Source organism: Sus scrofa, chromosome 13 (assembly GCF_054392235.1).
Source record: "Sus scrofa isolate SSC_HxYL_T2T_F1_AM1 chromosome 13, Sscrofa_HxYL_maternal_Yorkshire_Landrace_v2.0, whole genome shotgun sequence".
NCBI lineage: Eukaryota > Metazoa > Chordata > Mammalia > Artiodactyla > Suidae > Sus > Sus scrofa.
Genome location: NC_139395.1, coordinates 183,201,015 through 183,220,591, shown reverse-complemented (window position 1 = coordinate 183,220,591; position 19,577 = coordinate 183,201,015). Strand labels below are relative to the sequence as shown.

Here is a 19,577-nt window from a genome sequence, read left to right as displayed (position 1 = left end):
AACGCATTTTTAACTTACGGTGTTTTCCAGTGGTGGTTTATTGGGACTTAACCCCAGTGTAGCCTGAGAAAGATCTGTGCTGGCTTCTAAAAGCTTGCTTTCTTGGCACTTGGCTTCCAACAGTTTTTCTTTACCTCAACACAGGACGATGACAAATTTCTCATATGATGAGCCTACCTCATTATTATTTTTAAATGTGTTCATTTGTGAGCTTTCCATAGGCTTGTAGTTGAATTCATGCACTTTTTCTCCAAAACCCATAATTAAATATTTTAGATTCCCAATGAAATAACAAAAATAAAATAAAATTTGGAAAAAAAGCTCCTTGTGAATGCTGGAAACTAGGATGAGGGTTTATTAATAGTTGACAAACTGAATGTGATTAAATAGGGAAATGAGATAAAAGAGAGACCTTACAGTCCTATCTAGTAATACCCTGCTCCCCGCACCAGTTTGTAACAATAGGGGCTGGAGGAAATAGCAGATGGTGGAATATTTGGTGTGTGGCCAATCTCAGTTTTGTTGGTGCTTCTTGAAAATGACTGGGTGTGTATTGGAACTGACAGAGTAGGAATCTCGATGTGACTGTTTTACCTACATTAAAAATGGAATCCATGGCTCTGCAGGAGGGCATTCTTTCCATTGAGAGAATAATAATACAACCCAAACTAAATGCAGCCAGCCCCAATACCAGAGGTGAGAAAGTTTTGTAAAGAGGTGTGGTTCTTTTCCACTGTAGCTTCATCAAAATTTACTGCCTCATGGGCCATTAATCTATAAACATAAATTTCTTCCTTCTCTCTTTGACTTTGAAGGATTTGACAGAGACCTATTTACTCACTAGTAAAATGGCTGTCTGCTCTAAATTCTCTAGGTAAGGAGGAATAAAGAGACTAATACCAGTTACCATCAGTTACATGGTAAGACACCACAGTTTAAAGAAAAAAAGGATCAGTTATGTTCTTGCTGTGGTTGAGTCTAGGGTATTGTCCATGAAACTGGAAATGAAATTGTAAAGAAGGGACAGCCCCAAAGAATGTATGGAAGTAAATTATTGTATGGAGATGAAACTATGAAATTAAAAGTGTCATGAGGCAATCAACAGAAGATTAGCTTCAGAAAAAAAGTAAAATAAATCAGTGAAGGAAACTTTCTACAAATTTATTTTCAATTAAAGCTACATGCAACCCTATCTTCTTATAGTCTTGAGTTTTCAGAATAAACAAAAGTTTCTACAGATGCAGGACTCATGTAGAACAAATAGGACTCCCACAAAGGAAAAAATAAAATCAGGCCTGCAACAGACTTCTCCATCATAACAAATGCCAGAATAAATAAATAATGTCTGGAGTTTTTCAAGGGAAAAATATATTATTTAATAATACAGCTGCCAAGCCCTATAGTTTATGAGAGAGAGCAACAGAAAATAAACAGTCCAAATGCTTGGAAGACCAACCAGCTACACATCTTTTGTTTGGAAAACAAGTAAGTATTCCAGCTGATTTAGAAATGATCAAAACAAAAGAATTTACACATACAGTTGTTGCAGAATAAAAGAAATAGGACTGAGCTGAAGAAACAGGTAAAAATTAGTACACTGTTGTTAATATAGTTATTATGAAAATCCTATTAATATCAGAAATGATTCCAGAAAAAGAAAATACTAGTTTTAAATAAAAGCACACACACATAATTGGGAAATAAAGTCTCATTATGGTATTGACTGAATGGAAGTAAAGGAAGATAGGGAGGAATCTTGGGCACCTAAGCTGAAGTAACCACATGGAGTAGTGCCATTCACTAAGTGAGCAGTGATTAAGGGGAAAGAGGAGGGATATAAAAAGAAGATAAGTTCCATTCTAGACAAAAGAGTTTTAGATATCTTTGGAACATCCAAATACTAATACGTAATGTTAGATTTTTGGTTTGCATATGAATCTTCCTAATTTTTTTAAACTAAGACCTTTTATTAATCAAGAGAAAAACATATATTTTTGCTCACTTATTTAATTTAGGGGGAAAAAAGAACAAGAGAGAGATCCTGAAGTAGTCAATAAGATGCTAACCAATAAGCTAAAAGTGTTACTGCTAGAGCTCTGAAAATGTTTTAATGAGCCTGCCTTGATCTCAGAGGAAACTCTCTCCATCCCTTGGGGTCAGTGTGTAAGTCACAAAGATCTTTTCTGTTCAGACTATAAGTTTGCCTTAGTTAAGCTTTTTTTCCTGGGACTCCACCCAATTTTTTAATCTTGCATGCTTCAGTTGAGTGGAGAAAGGTGGAAGGGGGTAGTTCTTGTTATGGCTCAGCTGCTTAAGAACCCAACTAGTATCCATAAGAATGCGGGTTTTGTCCTGGCCTAGCTGACTCAGTGATTAAGTATCTGGCATTGCTGCCAGCTGAGGTGTAGGTCACAGATGGGGCTCGGATCTGGTGTTGCTGTGGCTATGGCCTAGGCCAGCAGCTGCAGCCCTGACTCAGTCCTTAGCCCGGGGACTTCCATATGTTGCAGATGTGGCCCTAAAGAGTGAGGAAAAAAAAAAAAAAAAAGGCAAAAGTAAAAGACCAGACCAGACGCAAGAGAGAATTTTAAATAAATGATTATACCCATCCTGTTTCAGTGGGGGAAGTATCCATCTCCCCTAAGAAGTTAGAGTAAATAAATAGTCATCATCATAAGACCAGCAGGTCTCTGAGATTTTATTATTTTTAGCTAATATGAATAAGTTTAGAACTATTGACACTAAAATCTTATCAATCTTATCTTTTAGCTAATATGAATAAGTTTAGAACTATTGACACTAAAACCTTATCAAAACCTGGATCATGTCCCCTCCCCTAAGCTACTTGGAATAAATTTTTCAAAGACTTAATTGGACAAATTCCTCCTCTTAGTATTCAAAACCACCTTTGTAGTGCCAATGAAAGGCTTTTAAATACAACCATACCAGCTTACGGGCAAGAAATTTTCTGAGAAACAATTTAAAAATTGTGTTCGCATATTTTCTGCTCGAATAGAGCCTCTCCTGTCTCTGCTCAACTCCATTTTGACTGCATATGCCTTGTCCCACCTAAGGTTTTCCACAGTTAGCAAAGCACTAATCCGTCTATACTGTGATTTGATAATCTCTCCAACTACATTATTAAATTGGGTGGGCGAAGAACTTTCATCCTGATGTTTCCAATGCTACTTTAGTAGTCTAAGTACTGGTGTGTTTGCCAGTACAAAAGAAGGATAAATAAGTCCTCAGACATTTCTGTCTGATGTCTAGCTATTTCTTTCTTTTAAAAAAATTCTATTTAGAGGTGTATTATCCTTGCTGAACTGTTTAAAAAAGATAGGAAATAATGAGGTATATTGTTGAAGCTGCTTACTTCATGGTCCATTGGTTACCAATGTGTAGAGTAAGATGGGGGGAGCTGAATAAATGTATTCAGAGGATGAAACCATCAAATTTTTACTTGTTGATTCCCATTGATAATGTGTAGAAAAAAGAGAAACTGAAGTATGCTTAATTTTGAGAAAAATATAAGGGAAAAGATTTCACTATCTATGAAAGAAATGTATTTGACAAGTGAGCCACATATTTAGCATTGGGAATAAAAGGGATTGATGTTAAAATTAAAGTTTCAGGTTCTGAAATCATTTTGCAAAGATTGTATTCTTTAGATAAATCTTGTGTTGAAATGGGTAAAGCTTTAATATTTTTCCTCTGGCATTTTTATTTGAAATTTACTAATAATTTTTTATATCACAACCCCAGAAATATTTTCACTTTCTGTGTGTATTTTTTTAATAATCTGTTTGAGTAGAAACCATTTCTGTTCGGCTGTTGAAGTTCTGTAATCACTTTGAAGAGATAAAAGACCCAGAGTTATTTCAAGCATAAAATATATAATAAACCTGAGATAGTTAAACTCAAGGGACCAAGAGCAAGCCTCCAAAAGATAGGGGTGTCAACATCAGTAAGTTGCATATCTCAGGAAAGGCCAGTATACTCGGACACATGGAAGAGCAATCATCTCAAAAGAAATGTGCATTGACAGTTATTCACACCATAGTATCCAACCATAAATAAAGATCTTATGTATTCTATGCAATTTTGTGTTGTCAGGAGTAGATATGTAAGTGCCTTTAAAATCAATGATAGGACTTTTTGAAACTACCTATGAAAGCATATCAGGTTCTTTGAGGCATTCATTATTCATTGAAAGCTGATTGTGTAGTGTCCTGATACATAATAATTAGAATTATCAGCATATTAGTGCTGAAGTAGTTTCTATTTTCTCAGAGAAAACTTACCTGTAAAGAACTATAGAGGGTATTAAGTCCAATCTAATTTTTAAATAAATGATGAAACCAAGAACCAGAGATATTCACTCATTCATCCATTCAACAGTATTTAGTAGAGATAAGTAACTTGCTCAATCTGAGGCATAGCCTATACTGTGACACGTTCTCTTGACTGACTCCAGTGCTCTTTCTCCTGAATAAGATTTTATATTTATTTCTCTGCATAGTATCCTGTACTCAAATAAATCTTGCATATAATTCTGCTTTAGGGTCTATCTTACAGGTAGGAACCATAACAGTAGCACTTCTCTGCTGGCCATGTTATTTCATTACTTGTTTTAAAATATTGATGGTAGGATTGTGATTTCATTAGCGTGGCAACCACCAGTTAATTCTGAAACCCAATTATACTTCCCCTTCAGAAGGAAATTGATAATTTCACATTTACATTGTTACCTAAATTCTTTCAAAATGTAATTAGGTTTATTAAACAGGAAGTAATTACTCATAATTAAATATTCATTTTTAAAAAAGCCTCAAAAGATCTATCTTAAATACTTGACTAAGTGCATGATTCCAGTTATTTACAAAAACTTAATATGTGTAATTTATAGGCTTAATGCATTTTTATAATTTTGATACTGAGAGTCATCTTAGAAACTATTTAATTCAACAGTCCCTTATTTTATAGATAAGAAAATTAAGGTCCAGTGGAGGTGAGGTTTATAGAAGCAGAACAAGGACCTAAATCCTATTCTCAGCCCAGCATTCTTTCCAGTATTTCCTGATCTATTATTTGAAATTATATACCTGTGTGTTTGCAATAATATATACATCAAAAAAATAGGTTTAAAGACATGTTTCTTATTTATACTACTATCTTAAATGCTTCAGAGCCCTAACGTTTTAAAACCTTTTCAAGACTGCCTTACTGGGGAGAGGGTGGAATAAAACTTTAGTGTGGTTATCTGAGTGAGAGCAGATGAAGGCCTAGACTAGAGTGTAAGTTAAAGAAATGGCAAGGAAGAAGCAGATCAGATCAGGAGATATTAAAGAAAGCTGACATGACATTAGGGTCAATGGAAAATGAGTTTTATATTTGATTCCAAACACAGATATAAAAACAAATAATACCTAAAACCAGGAATCCCCAGACTTCTGATATCATACCCATCTAGATTTTTTTAAAGTTTGAGCACATATCCCCCAAATTAGTATAATTTGTCATTTAGTACATGTACTAATACTATATACATTATAAAACATAAAACTATATTTTAAAAGGATAAAAATAAAATAATATTTTAACAGCATTGACTTTAATGACACAAGTATGACTGAATGTATTTTTGAAAAATTTTAACAGTTGGTCATAGAGTAGTTCGGTCTGACTTTTAAGTTCAGTTTACTTTGATACTTGGTTTTAACAGTTGTCATAGGTAAAAAGTAAACCTTTGGTCCAAATGGAGACATTTTCTATTTGATACTCAGTTTTAAATGCTCTCCATCAAACTTACAATTTTATTGCAATTTGACTACTAAATTTCTATTGTTTCTAAAAGCATTGTTTTCTTGAACACTAATAATTTTTTAACAAATAAATTGAAAACTCATTAAAATGTTCCAGATGAAGGATATATAAACAGAAATTTCTAATTTTAGTTTTTAAATGTCAGTGGATACAAGCATTATATGTGACATCGATTTTCAGCAACAGTCATATAATGATGCAAATACGTTGAAACATCCATTTACAATTATTTTCTCCTTAAGAACTTCTTTTACAAAGCAGTAGCTTTTTTCATTGTGTACTATTGTCTTTATATGAGCAAATTTATTTCCTCAAAAACATGGTAAATACTTCTTAGGAACTTAGCCCAGAAAAACAGCAAATTTGTGAGAATTGTCTTTATGTAAAAGAAAGTTGCATAACATCTTTGAATTTAAAAGTGTTTTGCCATAAGATAACCAATGAAAGCATAATAATAAAAGATATGATCATTCTTATCTCACTTCAAAGTATTATAAAAATTTTACTGTATTTTTAAGGCTTCATTTTCGTAAAGTTAACCACACTGAATACCTTTTTATATTTTTTCCTTTGATTTGCTGCGATAGCTTGCTTATGAATGAGTTTGACTTGGTATTTTGTAAGTTTATTCTGGAATCTGTATTTCACTTAAAATAAGACAGATGTTTCATAGTGCTTCTATGTATACAGATTTCCATAAACCCTGTTTTGATTTTAAAAGTTATTTATTACTGAGAATGACTTCTCTGGTGTACCTTTCCTTCTCTGATTCTGTTGAAGCTTTTAACTACCTACGAAGTAAGATAGCAACACTTAATAATGCAGGGCCTTCCTCCTTTATGGTAAGTACTAGAAGAGTGGAGTAGTACAAATTTTGAATATTGCAGGAGAAAAATTATTATGAATTGAAGTAGTTACTGGAGGCTTTTCTATGTGGAAAGATGCTTAGAAAAGGATTTAGTTAAGTTTATATGAAGTTGTAGGAGAAAAAGAGTGATACAGAAAAGGCATAAGCAAGAAAGTACAAGGTTAAGTTTGGGAAACAAGGAAGAAACTAGACTGGAGAAAGAGTCACGATGTGCAATAGTAAGTGAATGAATAGGTAGGTAAATTGAGAGGTCCTTAATCAGAGCATTAAGAACTTTCATCCTATGAGAAGTGAAAGCGTTCAGATCAAGTTTGTGAAATGGCCAGAACACTGACCTGCAGCTTCACAGACATGTTGTAGTGGCCAACTCTAAAGTGGCAACAGGTTCAAGGAAGAAGAGTCTTTTAAAACTAAACAGATTCCGAAAGAAGAGTGAGGAAAGTTATGTTTTCTGCAAAGACACAAGATTGTCTTTTTTTTTTTTTTTTTTTTTTTTTGTCATTTTTCCAGGGCCGCACCCAGGGCATATAGAGGTTCCCAGGTTAGGGGTCCAATCGGAGCTGTAGCCGGCAGCCTATACCAGAGCCACAGCAACGCCAGATCCGAGCTGTGTCTGCAGCCTACACCATAGCTTACAGCAACGCTGGATCCTTAACCCACTGAGTGAGGCCAGGGATCGAACCCACAACCTCATGGTTCCTAGTCGGATTCGTTAACCACTGAGCCACGATGGGAACTCCAAAAGACACAACATTGAATGGAAGTTTCTGAGGGAATTATATTTAGTACACTGCAGTGGGTAAATAAAGGATTACATTCATATACAGGCCCAATTTTTTACTTCAGGAAAGCATTCTTTAAAAATACAATATGAATATACTCTAGAAAAGTTGTAAATTCTGTAGTGATTTAAGTGCTTCCTTTTTCACTTGGAGGGCTTTTAAACTGAATATCATCCAAAAAGCCTCTATACTATTTAGAGAAAGAGCCAAAAGATACTTAGAAATTTGTTTTCTTTCATCCTATGAAAGACCAAAATGAAATCTTATTTCATCTCTTTTTTTTTTTTTTTTTTTTTTTTTTTTTTTGTCTTTTTGGTATTTCTTGGGCCGCTCCCACGGCATATGGAGGTTCCCAGGCTAGGGTCTAATCAGAGCTGTAGCTGCCAGCCTATGCCACAGCCATAGCAACGTGAGATCCGATCCTTGTCTGTGACCTACACCACAGCTCAGGGCAACGCCTGATCTTTAACCCACTGAGCAAGGGCAGGGATCAAACCTGCAACCTCATGGTTCCTAGTCGGATTTGTTAACCACTGCGCCACGACGGGGACTCCTCATCTCTATTTCTTATCCAGAGTTATTTCCCCATAGAAGTGGTCTCCAAAATATGATGTACTTGACTCAAGGAGTGTCCACACACAAAAAACAAACCTTTCATTTATAATTTTTATCTTAGAAAAATGAACTTAAGCTAGTTTATTAATTTTAGTGAAGGATTGATAGGTATACAAGTATATAATTTATAGTATAAACATTTATGAAAATGCACAGTAAATGTAGCCGGGTGCAGTCAAAAAGTATGCCAGAGTTGACTCTGGGGTGAGGATTGTTAAATATAGATTATCAGGGTTTTCCCCTAAAAACTTTGATTCAGTAAGTTGGAGTTGGGACCTGGGAATCTGTTAACAAGACCTCCAAGTGTTTTTGTTTGTTTGTTTATCCAGTTTTCCAGCTTTAAGAAATCAGCAGTAGATCTATTCACCATATATTGACTTAGGCCCAAATCCTTTTCTAGGCCCCACAGTGCTGATGGCTGTGTGATTGGTGCCTCATACACTTTAACACTGTTAGAAAGATAGGCTGTCCAAGAGCTCAGCTGCAGAGCTAAAGCCTAGTTAGTGAATCAGAGGCTGGCATCTAGGTCACCTTATTTCTTATGCTTTAATTGGACCAAAAGCCAGTTTACAATAGTTTAATTTTATGGACATCAATATGTATGTCTACATGAGTAGACATACATGAGAGTAATTTAGGAGTTTGTTTATGGTGAGGTTTGAAATTGATGATTGTTTTTAACCATGAAGCTGTTGCCACAGATGATTATGTTACATGTGTTAAAAAATCATGGCTGATCAGTAACTTTAAACCTTATTTTAATGACTGTTGTAACATGCTAACACAAGAAGTGTAAAAATTAATTTTATGCTAAGAATTAGGTGTCCTAAATAAAATATTTACTCAGAATCTTAAACTAGAAAAAATAATAGCTAACTTTTTTTTTTTTTTTTTTTTTTTTTTTTTACTTTTTAGGGCCACACCCATGGCACATGGAGGTTCCCAGGCTAGGGGTCCAGTTGGAGCTGTAGCTGCTGGCCCACACCACAGCCACAGCAATGCGGGATCCAAGCCACATCTGCAACCTACACCACAGTTCACAGCAACGCTGGATCCTTAACCCACTGATCAAGACCAGGGATTGAACCTGCATCCTCATGTATGCTAGTTGGGTTCGTTAATTGCTGAGCCACGACGGGAACCCCAATAATAGCTAACATGTATTAAGTGCTCATTATGTGCCAGGCATTATCCCAAGCACTTTTCAATAATGTGTATTATTGAATCCTCACAACAATCCTATGAAGTAGGTGTTATTAGTATCCACTATGCAGAGGAGTTAACTGAAGGAGCAGAGAAGGTTAAGTAACTTGCCCATTGTTTATAGTTTCTTCTTGCTTGCTCATTTTAATTTGGAATGCCCTAAATAACTTTTAGAAGATACTTCCATGTTTTGACTTCTTTGAATGATTCTTTATCTTGAAACTTGATTTCTTCTACTTCTTTGTTCTTTTATAAAACAAAACCTTTTATGTATTTTAATAATGAATGAAAAGTGGCATATAGATATCATTTTGGAATGCTAAATGATGAAAACATGGCAATTTAATAAAAGCAGAGTGTTTATTGCCACTTTGAATATGTAACCTAATGATTAATCTGATAAGTAAAATTTATAAATATATATGGTTTTATCCTTAAACTTCACTTTATAACTGTTATTAAGTTTTTCATGTCTGAGTGATTTTTTTTAGTACAATTCTGACACATGTTTGTGTTTTGATGTGCAGGTTATTCTAATTTTTACCATTGCCAATTTCAATATTTACTTTTTTCTTAAGGCCTTAGGCTCAATTTATGCATTTAAAAAAAAATCTGCCTATACCTCCACTAGGCCTTTAGTTAATCTTTTTAAATTATGAAATTAAATTCCATGAAACATTTTAAAAAATATCTAACAAAGTATATAATGAATCAAGAAAGCATAAACAAATGATTAAACCTTATAAAATTTAAGTCTAATAAATCTATAAATTCAGTAAACCATGTTCTCCTGAATATTAAATATTATTTACAAACTTATGTTGCATAATTAATATTTTAATCACAAGGCTAAGATAACAGATTCTCTAAAATCATTTCTAATACCTTTAAATTCCCCCAGAGGACATAGACAAATTATCAGTTAATGCCCAACTTATCAATAATGCCTTTATCTTAGATCTAATGCAAAGTCTTCATATTATAAGCTGGATTTATTCCTTCAACCTGTCCTTTTTCAGCCCAAGACTATAAATTTATTTACATAACAAAGGGGAATAGAATTTCCATCTTCCAACCTTCTACCACATCTAAAATTCTACCTTGGGAATCAGAGAAGGGTACCTGTACCTACCTGCCAACCAGAGTTTGCATTGGACAGGGACCTCTCCATTCCCTTATTGTCAGGCTCTTGCCTGCCATAATTAAAAACTTAAACTTTATGAGCCCTCACATAAATTTACTGAACATACACGTTTTACATTTTTGCAACCTGGTTCTTTTCCTAGAAACGCTGCATCCTGTGAGTTTTTCCATTAGGTTTTTGAAATCTTTTCTTTGCAATGATGCATCCCTTATGTTTTTCCCTTAGGTTACACTCCATCCCTGATGAAATGGGATTTTCTAAGTTCAATTATGTACAAACTGTGTAACCTTTGGCATTAAAGCCTATTTGTGTACTCATGGGGCTTTGACACCCTACTTAGGTTACTAAAGCAACCCTTTCTCTTTTAATAGTTTATCAGCTGCCTCATTGACCATCAGTCATTTTACTGACAATGATGATCAAGTTTAGTTTTTAACCCCTTTAAATTTACAAAGCCAAAATGATTTTTCTCTCCTAGGAATGCCAGAATCACCTCCGCAGATATGGAAATGTGAATCTGGAACTGGTGACTCGAATCATTAGAGATGGTGGCCCATGGGAAGATCCAGTGTTGCAAGCTGTTCTTAAAGCCCAGCCAGCATCTCAGGAGATAGGTACTTCAGGAGACTCAAAATCTAAACCAACATTTGTGAGAAGCAAACACAATTTCATTTTCTAACTAGAGCAGTAATAATGATTTTTCTTTATTTTATAATATTGAATAAGAGTAATGTATTTTCACATGAAGTGTGTTTAATTTGTTATATTAACTCAACGAAAGAGTGATTTTTTTTTTTTTTTTTTTTTAAGGAGTTAGGAGAACCTCTGTTCTTCTTCTTTCTTTCTTTTTTTTTTAATAATTTTTTGGCCATGGCTTGCAGTAGCTTGATATGGGATCTCAGTTCCCAGACCAGAGATTGAACCTGGGCCACAGTAGTGAATGTGCTGGATCCTAACCTCTGGTCCACGGGGGAACTGCCCTAAGAGTGATTTTTTTAACAGAAGACTATGTACAATTATTTCTACTAATCTCCCATTTATTAATGGGAATTCAGTGTTAACACATTTACCATCCAGATATTGCTTATTTACAAATTTTTTTTTTTTTGGTCACTTTATATTTTAAAAATCTAATTAAGTAGGAACACTCTTAAAATGCCCTGTTTAAGCACATAGAATCTCCATTATATAGGAAACTCTGTGAAGGATGGAACTCAGTGTTTCAGTTTTTGTTTTGATATACACTACTGTGTATCCTGTATCTAGCCCAGTGCCTAGTACAGAGTAGGCACTCAGTATAAGTAATAGTTCATTGAATGAATCACCACATGATGAATGCATAAGTGAATGAATGACTTAATTATGTGAATAAGTAAATTTCAATTCCAAATACTCTAAAAGCAGTATTTCCCAAATATTCATTAATAGAAATTGTTTGTCTTATTCCCTTACCACCTGCATACTTTTTTTTTGACATTACTTCCTCTCCAACCTAGATCCACAGTGGTTCCTGTTAGCCAAAATTTCCTTTTGAGTCAGGAAGCTCTGTCAACTACTTCTAGTTAAATCTTAAAAAAAAAATTTTTTTTTTTTTGCCATATTAGTCCTGAGCCCCAAAACATTTTGGTCACCAAAACTTAGAGTGTAAGCTCAGTAGCAGTGAATAAGCACAAAGTGAGAGCATGGTGAGAGCCTGTGGAGTGCAAGACAAGACCTCCCAGCCCTGGAACCATTCAGACAATGGTCTGGTGAGAAAGACATTTCACATCACTGATTGTCATGAGTAGGCTAAGATCTTTCCATTTGTCCCAGGTAAAGGGGTGGGAGTGGGTTTTGAATAGAACTGAGTGGAGAAGGGGCTATGATTCTAGGGCTTAAGAGCAAGCTGACCCTGGATACAAGTGTAGAGGACTAGAACAAAGATGTGAGAGCAGATGAAAAAAGAGATAAGATCAGAAGTAGTACATAGTGGTGGAATGAGATGGAAAGTAGGCCAAGACTATAGAAGTAAAGAGCTAAGGTATATGTGACAGTGGTATAGTAGTATAAATATAAGGAATAATGCAAAGGAGACTAGCACTTCATGTGAGGGTCTCAGAATGGAATTAAAAAAAAAAAAACTGAGATCAGAGGAGGAAGAGTTGGATCATTGAGAAAAGGTATGAACCATCAAATACAAGGAAGGTAAGGGTGACAGTATGAAGGAATCTCTGAGGAAACTGGGGAATGTGGCTGCAGGGGTCAGGAGCTATGCAAAGGCAGATTCATAGGGATTGAGAACAGAAGAAAAGAATTTGGGCTTTTAAAGTAGCTTTAGGCTTCTCTGAGTAGGAGCTAGAACCACAAAGGAGTAGAAAGGAAATAGGAGCTGGTTGGTGTGGGGGCTGATGGGCTTAGTATATACAGTTTATGTATAGGTATGTATGTATGTGTGTATGTGTACATATACACATTAATAGTCCTTTTATATTTAAACTAGCATACCTCACTTTGGGAAAAGCTGCTCTAGAATCTCACTAATGTGGATGACTCTCCTCTAGTTGGTGATCATTAGGGTAAAAATAAGTCTGAAGTTTATCTTTGCATTAGAAGTTTATATATACATATTAGTGTCTGCTTATATGTTATAAACAGAATTATAAGGCAAATGTTGAAGCTCAAACAAAACAGTATTTGTAGGCATTTCAGAAGCTAGTGATTAACCATGTGTAACCAATTAAAACACTTTTGGATTCGAAGTCATGAAAATGGGTTCCAGTTGCTGCTCTGCCACTTATTTAATTAATTCTTTGTCCTTGGGCAAGTCATTTGACCTCTCTGAGACTCAGTTTTGTGATCTATAAAACAATGATTATACCTGTCATGAGGTTGTTGTTAGGTCTAAATGATTATATAAAGGTGTTTGTATATTTTAAAATTGTGTAAAAGCAAGTATTAATTAGTAGTTATCCTTAAGGATGCATGAGCATATATAAGCAGTCCTATTTGGCACTACTGTTAGCTTAATTTTTTTTTGGAAAGTGATAAAACATATTTCTTTTAATGATTGAACTTCATTAATTCAGATTACATTTCTCTATAACTAATCTGAATTAATGTGATTTTAATGACAAATTAGGATTTGGCCTTTTAATCTTACAGTAATGAAAATACTGGGCAGCAAGAAGATAACATACATAATCTTAGACTGGAAAGAAATTCCAGACCTCATGTCATTTGAAATATATTTTAACATAATAGTGTATATTAAAAAAATTTCATGTTTTTTTCTTTTTATAATTTTGTTTACTTTTTAGACTGAGAAAGAATCTGCAGATATTTCTTGAGCACAGCTTTGATGTCACTCATATTTCCGTTTTTCCAGTCATTTAAATGAATATTCTTTTCACAAATAAACTCTAAGGAAAGTGATATTTAATTAAATAACTAGTTAGTTTAGTTAGATACCACATGTTACTGCTAAAGTTTCAAAGAACAAAGTTTGTGACAGTCTTTTTTTGAGAGTAATAAGAGTCTGTTTTCTTTTTAATATAGTGAACAAATATTTAAGTTCTGAAAATCCACTATTCTTTGAACTACGTGCCAGATACCTAATTGCCTGTGAACGCATACCTGAAGCAATGGCTCTTATTAAATGTTGTATAAATCACCCAGAAATCAGTAAAGACTTGTACTTCCATCAAGCACTCTTCACGTGTCTGTTTATGTCACCTGTAGAAGATCAGCTATTCCGGGAGGTATTGTTTGAGATTATGTTTGCCTATTACCATTTGCACCTTACCAAAAAAAAAAAGTACCCATTCTTATTAAATTCCCTTTACAGTAAAAACAAAAGTTTTAAGATTACAATATTTAGATGTGTTCCCCTTGGTTCCATTCTTTATGCTCATATTGAATTATACTGAGTCTGATATGAACAAATGATGAAATAAAAATTTTCTTTGACAAGCCTTATTTGGGTTGAATGAGCTTCTGATGTGACAGAGAAGAGGTTAAATAAAAACTGTGAAGCATGATTTTTGCTTCTTAAATAAATAGTAAGAAATTAAATGCTTATATTTGTTATTTTGTTGTGTTTTTTTAAAGCTGAAAGAATTAATCTTTTCCTAATATGAACCCTGTGTTCCTACAAGTTGTGGACATTAGTGAGATTAAAAGTAGTCACTGTAAACTGTAGGTGCTGTATAGTGAAACTATGAAACCATGAAAATATTTCTATACAGTTCATCATTGTCTTTGTAGAAGAAAACTAGAAATCTCATTTCTGAATGCTCAATTTAAATATTTATTGCAGCTGTCTTTCTAAATATTTTTAACGATACAAGTTGATTTTTCTTTTTCTCTTATAGCATTTACTGAAAACTGATTGTAAGAGTGGAATTGATATCATCTGTAACACTGAGAAAGAAGGCAAGACTATGTTAGCCTTGCAACTCTGCGAATCCTTTCTTATTTCACAGCTCCAGAATGGGGATATGTATTGTATCTGGTAAGTATTCCTAATACATAAATTGAAATGGTGAGATGGGGAAAAGAATTGTTTAGCAGAGACTGTACTTAATATTTTTTAAAAAGTTATGTGAAAATGTTAAGCCACTGTCTTTTTCTTGTTTACTATACAAGAAACAGTAGTAGGTTGCAAGACCTAAAGGATTAAAAAAGTGATCATGTACCAGCAATTGTGTTAATGTTTAAGGAATGTATTATAGTGAAATGATTATGTTTTAAATTTAGTATTTTTTTAGTTTATTTTTTAGAGCAGTTTTAGGTTTACAACCAAATCAAGAGGGAGGTACAGACTTTCCCATATACTCTCTGTCCCCACAAATGCATATCCTCCCCCATTATCAAGATCACTCACTGTGAATAGCACATTTTTCACCAAGGATGAACCTACACTGACACATATTAGTCATCCAAAGTCCACAGTTTACCTTAGGGCTCACTCTTGGTGTTAATTATTCTGAGTTTGAGCAAATATATAATGACATATATTCATCATTATAGTATCATAGAGTATTTCCACTGCCCTAAAAAATCCTCTGTGCTCTACCTATTCATCTCTCCCTCCCACCCTGCCCCCACCTCTGGAAACCACTTTTTTTTTTCTTTTCCCTATCTCCATAGTGTTACCTTTCCAGAATATCATATAGTTGGAATCATACAGTATGTAGCCTTTCAGATAGGCTTCTTTCATTTAGTAATATTCATTTAAGGTTCCTCCAAGTCTTTTTACAACTTGATAGCTCATTTCTTTTTAGTGAATAATATTCCATTATCTGGATGTACAGTTTATTTATCCATCACCTCAAAGGACCTCTTGGTTGCTTCCAAGATTTTGCAGTTATGAATAAAGCTGCTCTAAACATCTGTGTGCAGGTTTTTGTGTGGACATAAGTTTTCAACTCCTTTGGGTAAATACCAAGGAGCATGATTGCTAGATCATATGGTAAGGGTATGTTTAGTTTTGTAAGAAATTGCCAAACTGTCTTCCAGAGTGGCTGTACCATTTTTCATTTCCATCAGCAACGTGTGAGAGTTCCTTTGCCACATCCTCACCAGCATTTGTTATTTTCAATGTCCCAGATTTTGGCCATTTTAATAGGTGTGTAGTGGTATTTCGTTGTTTTAATTTGCATTTCCCTGATGACATACAATGTGAAGCATCTTTTCATATGCTTATTTTCTATCTGTATATCTTCTTTGATGAAGTGTCTGTTAAGGTCTTTGGCCCACTTTTTAACTGGGTTGTTTTCTTGTTGAAATTTTTTTTTGTCTTTTGCCATTTCTTGGGCCACTGCCACAGCACATGGGAGGTTCCCAGGCTAGGGGTCTAATCGGTGCTGTAGCCACCGGCCTACGCCAGAGCCACAGCAACGCGGGATCCGAGCCGCGTCTGCGACTTACCCCACAGCTCACGGCAACGCCAGATCGTTAACCCACTGAGCAAGGGCAGGGATCGAACCCGCAACCTTATGGTTCCTAGTTGGGTTCGTTAACCACTGCGCCACGACGGGAACTCCCGAATTTTAAGAGTTCTTTGTATGTTGTGAATAATAGTAATTTATCTGATGTGTCTTTAACAAACATTTTCTCCCAATCTGTGGTTTGTCTTTTAAGTCTCTTGATATTGTCTTAAATGGAGAATCTTTTAATCTAAATGAATTTCAGCTTATCAATTATTTCTTTCATAGATCATGTCTTGGTATTGTATCTAAAAAGGCACCATCATATGCAAGGTTATCTAGGTATTCTCCTGTGTTATCTTCTAGGAGTTTTATTATAAGTTTTGGCATTTTCTATTTAGACCATGATCCATTTTTAATTTTTGTAAAAGGTGTAAGGTCTGTGTCTAGATTCATTTTTTTTTTTCTAATGTGGATGTCTAGTTGCTCTAGCACCATTTCTTAAAAAGGCCATCTTTGTTCTATTGTATTGCCTTTGCTCCTTCATCAAAGAACAGTGACTGTATTTATATAGGTCTATTTCTAGGCTCTCTGTTCTCTTCCATTGATCTATATGTTTGTTCTTTTTCTAGTACAACACTGTCTTCATTATGTTTGATTTATATTAAGTCTTGAAGTAGGGTAGCATCAGTCCTCCAACTTTGTTCTTCAGTGTTGTATTGGCTATTCTGGGTGTTTTGTCTCTCCATATAAACTTTAGAATAAGTTTGTTGATATTTATAAAATAACCTGTTGGGATTTAGACTGGGATTGAACCTGGGATTGATTAAATTGGGAAGAACTGATAACCAACAGTATTGAGTCTTCCTACCCATGAACATGGAATCTCTCTCCATTTGTTCAGTCCTTTGATTTCATTTGTAAGAGTTTTGTAGTTTTCCTAATACAGATCTTGTAACCTTGTACATATTTAGTTAGATTGATACCTAAGAATTTCATTTGGGGGGTGCTGGTATAAATAGTAGTATGTGACTATTAGTTTTTCTCAACATTTTTAAAACACTTAAAAGTTATTAGCAGAATATATGAAGCATCCAATTTACCCACCAATCATGTAATTAAGAATGTGGTTTGAGAGTACGTTTATTATCAACCCTTCAAGTGCTATTAGGTGAAATCATGAATAATAATTAGGAAATATTCTGACAACTTCTGCCTCTCCTACCCCAGTACACACAAACACAACCCTACCACTCTGACATATCATTAATTCTTAAGAGAAAACTAGGTTTCATTTGCCTAACATCATAATATGATATGGGCTATAAACATTTTTAAATAAATGCTTTCAAATTTTTAAGTTCTTAAATACTTAAAAAATAATAGCTTGAAGAGGTTTTAAACTTATTTAACATATTATAGATTTTATAGATTAAAATCTTCGGACTCAGAGATAAGGGTCAAATAGCTGATTAAAAGCACAGGGTCTAGAAATTAGTGGACTTATCTTTTACTCTTATTATACAAACTTTTATTAAAAAGTTTACCATGTACATAGGAGATGGTGGTAAGACATAAATTTAAATAATTTTTTTTTTTTTTTTTTTTTTTGTCTTTTTGCCATTTCCTGGGCCGCTCCCACGGCATATGGAGGTTCCCAGGCTAGGGGTCGAATCGGAGCTGTAGCCACCGGCCTACACCAGGGCCACAGCAACGCGGGATCCGAGCCGCGTCTGCAACCTACACCACAGCTCACGGCAACGCCGGATCCTTAACCCACTGAGTAAGGGCAGGGACCGAACCCTCAACCTCATGGTTCCTAGTCGGGTTCGTTAATCACTGCACCACGACGAGAACTCCAAATTTAAATAATTTTCAAAGTATTTGAGTTCCCATCATGGCACAGCTGAAACAAATCTGACTAGGAACCATGAAGTTGCGGGTTTGATCCCTGGCCTCACTCAGTGGGTTAAGGATCTGGCGTTGCTGAGAGCTGTGGTGTAGGTCGCAGACGCGGCTCAGGTCTGGCATTGCTATGGCTGTAGTGTAGGCCAGCAGCTCCAGCTCCAGTTAGACCCCTAGCCCGGAAACCTTCATGTGCCACGGGTACGGCCCTAAAAAGACAAATAAATAAATGAGTCGTTTTCAAAGTATTATTTCTTGATATGTAGTTATTCTGAAAGGGGACATAGTCATGACTATTATAGTATATATTTTCCTATGGTGATAGGAATGTTCTCTGTCCTAGTCTGTAAGCTATTTAAACAGGATATCGTTAGTCTTTTCATTTTAACATATTCATAAGTAAACTGGAATCAGGTGTAAACAAACCAAAAAAAAAAAAAGGAAAATATATTTTCTTCTCTTAGCTAAGCAATTTCTCCTCTTTAGGAAGGAACTTTAAAAATAGAACAGTGCCTATCTTTCCTGCTCCTGGCCACAGTCACCTTCTAAGAATAGAAGCTGCCTAACTGAAAAGAAACCTTTAGCCTTCTTCTTTGTCCTTCCTTCTTAATTGGTTGAGTTCTGATCACCTACCCTCTTATTTCTTCTACCTCTCCTTTATATTTCTGAGTGCTGGGTCTTTTTCTTGCTTTTAAAAGTTGATTTTCACTGTAACTTGAAGAGCAAGATTCTTTCCAGCTTACTAAGTCTGTGTTGTCTGTTTCATCTTGGTCTTAAGCTTACTCTTCATTTCCCCTCTATGAGAACAAAACCTGATTCACGGTCCAGTTTTGCTCTATCTCAAGCCAGTGAAGCAAGCTTCTAATCCATTTCTCTCACCATCAATGACAATAATAATAATGATGATGATTATAATAGCAACTACTTACATTTGCTGAGTGCTTCTCTTAGTCTATGCTTTATGTATACATTATCTCATTTACTCCAGTAGTTTTATGGGGTAGATAATAGCCCAAGCTACTGAAATAGTAAATAATGAAGCCAAGATTCAAACTCAGGCAACCTGACTCACAGACTCTTCCATTAAACATTACTTACACTAAATGGGTATACTATGAAAAAAAAATTTTATGTGGTGAGGGTGGCTGTAGTCCTTGTTATAAGTCTCTCTGCAACTAGATAACTTGATGGTTGTATTAGTAGTTAGGTGCCTTGGAAATGTGTTTGTACACCAAATCAGTGCTCTATTTTCCTTTAAGGTCCTTTGTTTGTAAAGAAAATGTAAGCTTCATTAAACTTTGGTCTTTGCAAAGGTTACCAGTGAGTGATTT

At 34.8% G+C, this 19,577-nt stretch overlaps 1 protein-coding gene and 1 long non-coding RNA gene across 10 annotated transcripts in view; one reads left to right on the top strand and one right to left on the bottom strand.

Annotated features, from left to right (window-relative positions):
* Positions 1-19,577, bottom strand: part of LOC146397798 (uncharacterized) — a 72,138-nt gene that overhangs the window by 36,751 nt on the left and 15,810 nt on the right. The window lies entirely within an intron of this gene.
* Positions 1-19,577, top strand: part of ZNF654 (zinc finger protein 654) — an 88,001-nt gene that overhangs the window by 56,743 nt on the left and 11,681 nt on the right. For 4 of the 8 annotated variants that reach the window (XM_021070740.2, XM_084989155.1, XM_021070739.2 and 1 more), the window contains 3 exons: positions 10,914-11,049; positions 13,970-14,172; positions 14,785-14,924. In XM_021070740.2, coding sequence (XP_020926399.1) covers positions 10,914-11,049; positions 13,970-14,172; positions 14,785-14,924 — 479 coding nt within the window. The remainder of the gene's footprint in view (positions 1-10,913; positions 11,050-13,969; positions 14,173-14,784; positions 14,925-19,577) is intronic. The other 4 variants (XM_021070747.2, XM_084989156.1, XM_021070742.2 and 1 more) reach the window with 1 other exon arrangement.